The sequence below is a fragment of the Amblyomma maculatum genome, chromosome 7, assembly GCF_055883805.1.
Source record: "Amblyomma maculatum isolate TAMU_Amacu chromosome 7, ASM5588380v1, whole genome shotgun sequence".
In the NCBI taxonomy this organism is placed as follows: Eukaryota; Metazoa; Arthropoda; class Arachnida; order Ixodida; family Ixodidae; genus Amblyomma; species Amblyomma maculatum.
The window spans coordinates 108,232,354-108,234,225 of NC_139350.1; the positions used below are offsets into that span (position 1 = coordinate 108,232,354).

Sequence of the window (1,872 nt, forward strand, 5' to 3'; positions counted from 1 at the left end):
ACGCGGCGGAATCTCCCCGGCCGTCGCTGCGCGAGAACAGTCGCGTATGGCTATGTTAGCTTTCGGCCCCAGAGCCGATCTTGTTGTGTAAATGCATGTAAATAGTGTATAAAGCCTTTTCTTCATCTCACCAACGCCGACTCGGATTCATCGCTACCGCCCAGGGAGCTGACAGCCCTCGTTCACGAAACGGGTGACGAGCGCTGCGTTACCAACTCCTTGGCACAACCCTGTTGACGGTGGGCAACCAGAGCCTGACATCATCATCGATACAACGGTAGAATTGCTCTAATGCGATGCATTCCACGAGCTTATCGCGATCGTTGTAAACCTCTTCGCCCTTGAGCCACTCAACTAGGTCGGCCTTCAGACGGAACGCGAAGTCAACATGCGACTCCTTACCCTTATGAGCATATCGGAACCTCTGCCGGAAGGCCTCAGGCGACAATTTGTACTTCCGCAGTAGTGCCTCCTTGACATCACTGTAGCTTTCGAAAGCCTCTCTCGACAGGCACGTGATTACGTCAGATGCCTCCCCGGGAAGCAAAGCCAACAAATTCTGTGCCCAGAGGGATGGCTCGATGTCATTCCGTTCGCACACATGCTCAAATTTCACGAGGAATTTAGCCATATCCTCGCCAATAGCAAAAGGCGGTAGTTGATCACGGATTTTGGGACTGTTAGAAAGGACTGTCGCAGAAGCTAAGCTAGGTGCTGGCGAGCCTTTTTGAAGCTCCAACTCTATCTTTTTACGCTCCAGCTGTATATTCGCCTCACGCACCCGCAATTCTTTCTCGCGAAGTTCCCTCTCCTCCTCTTTCTCGCGACGTTCCTTCTCCTCCGCCTTCTCGCGACGTTCCTTCTCCTCCTCTTTCTCGCGACGTTCCTTCTCCTCCGCTTTCTCGCGACGTTCCTTCTCCTCCGCCTTCTCGCGACGTTCCTTCTCCTCCTCTTTCTCGCGACGTTCCTTCTCCTCCGCCTTCTCGCGACGTTCCTTCTCCTCCTCTTTCTCGCGACGTTCACTGACTTCAGCCCAGGCCTCTGCGGCTTCCTCAACCGTCACGTCATTAGTCTGCAAGATCTCAAGGATCGCTTTTTTTCTTTTCGTTGAGCCCACATCGATGCCCAACTCCTCACAAATTTGGAGAAGTTCTTTGACCTTGTAACTCTCCATCTTTTACCGGCCTCTTGTTGTTTGCCTTTTTAGAATAGTGTACTATACGTTCGCTATCTCGCTCCTAGCAAGAGATGCGCAAGCCTTTCTCACACTGATTCCCTTCTCAGCATCCCCTGGTTTTCAAAACACTTCCTGTAGGCTTGAAACACGCAAGGTTAACACAATGCTACGCTCAGCCTTTCTCTAAGCTACCCTGTGTGTTAGAGAAGTCTGGCGTGTGAGGGAAACTTCAGGTACTCACCGCGCCGAGGTGCCTGACGCCGGTCAATCCCGCAGCTGCCATCCAATGTTGTGCCGGTGGGGTTATCACACAGTAGCCCACCGTCAACAGGGTTGTGCCAAGGAGTTGGTAACGCAGCGCTCGTCACCCGTTTCGTGAACGAGGGCTGTCAGCTCCCTGGGCGGTAGCGATGAATCCGAGTCGGCGTTGGTGAGATGAAGAAAAGGCTTTATACACTATTTACATGCATTTACACAACAAGATCGGCTCTGGGGCCGAAAGCTAACATAGCCATACGCGACTGTTCTCGCGCAGCGACGGCCGGGGAGATTCCGCCGCGTCCGCACTGTCAGGAGGCGAACTGCTCCCGATGGACGCTCGTGACGAACTCACACTCGGAGTCTCGAACGGAAGCACTTGAGACTCCGTTGCCGAGAACCGTTGACGCTCAAAATGGTCCAATCCGACGGCAGCA

General features: G+C 53.5%; 1 protein-coding gene across 1 annotated transcript; it reads right to left on the reverse strand.

The window, feature by feature from the left end:
• Positions 1-208: 208 nt before the first annotated feature.
• On the reverse strand, positions 209-1,363 carry LOC146184302 (uncharacterized). Its single transcript, XM_084608529.1, has one exon. The coding sequence runs from the start codon at positions 1,172-1,174 to the stop codon at positions 209-211; it is 966 nt and encodes a 321-aa protein (XP_084464655.1). The 5' UTR covers positions 1,175-1,363.
• Between the last annotated feature and the right edge of the window lie 509 nt (positions 1,364-1,872).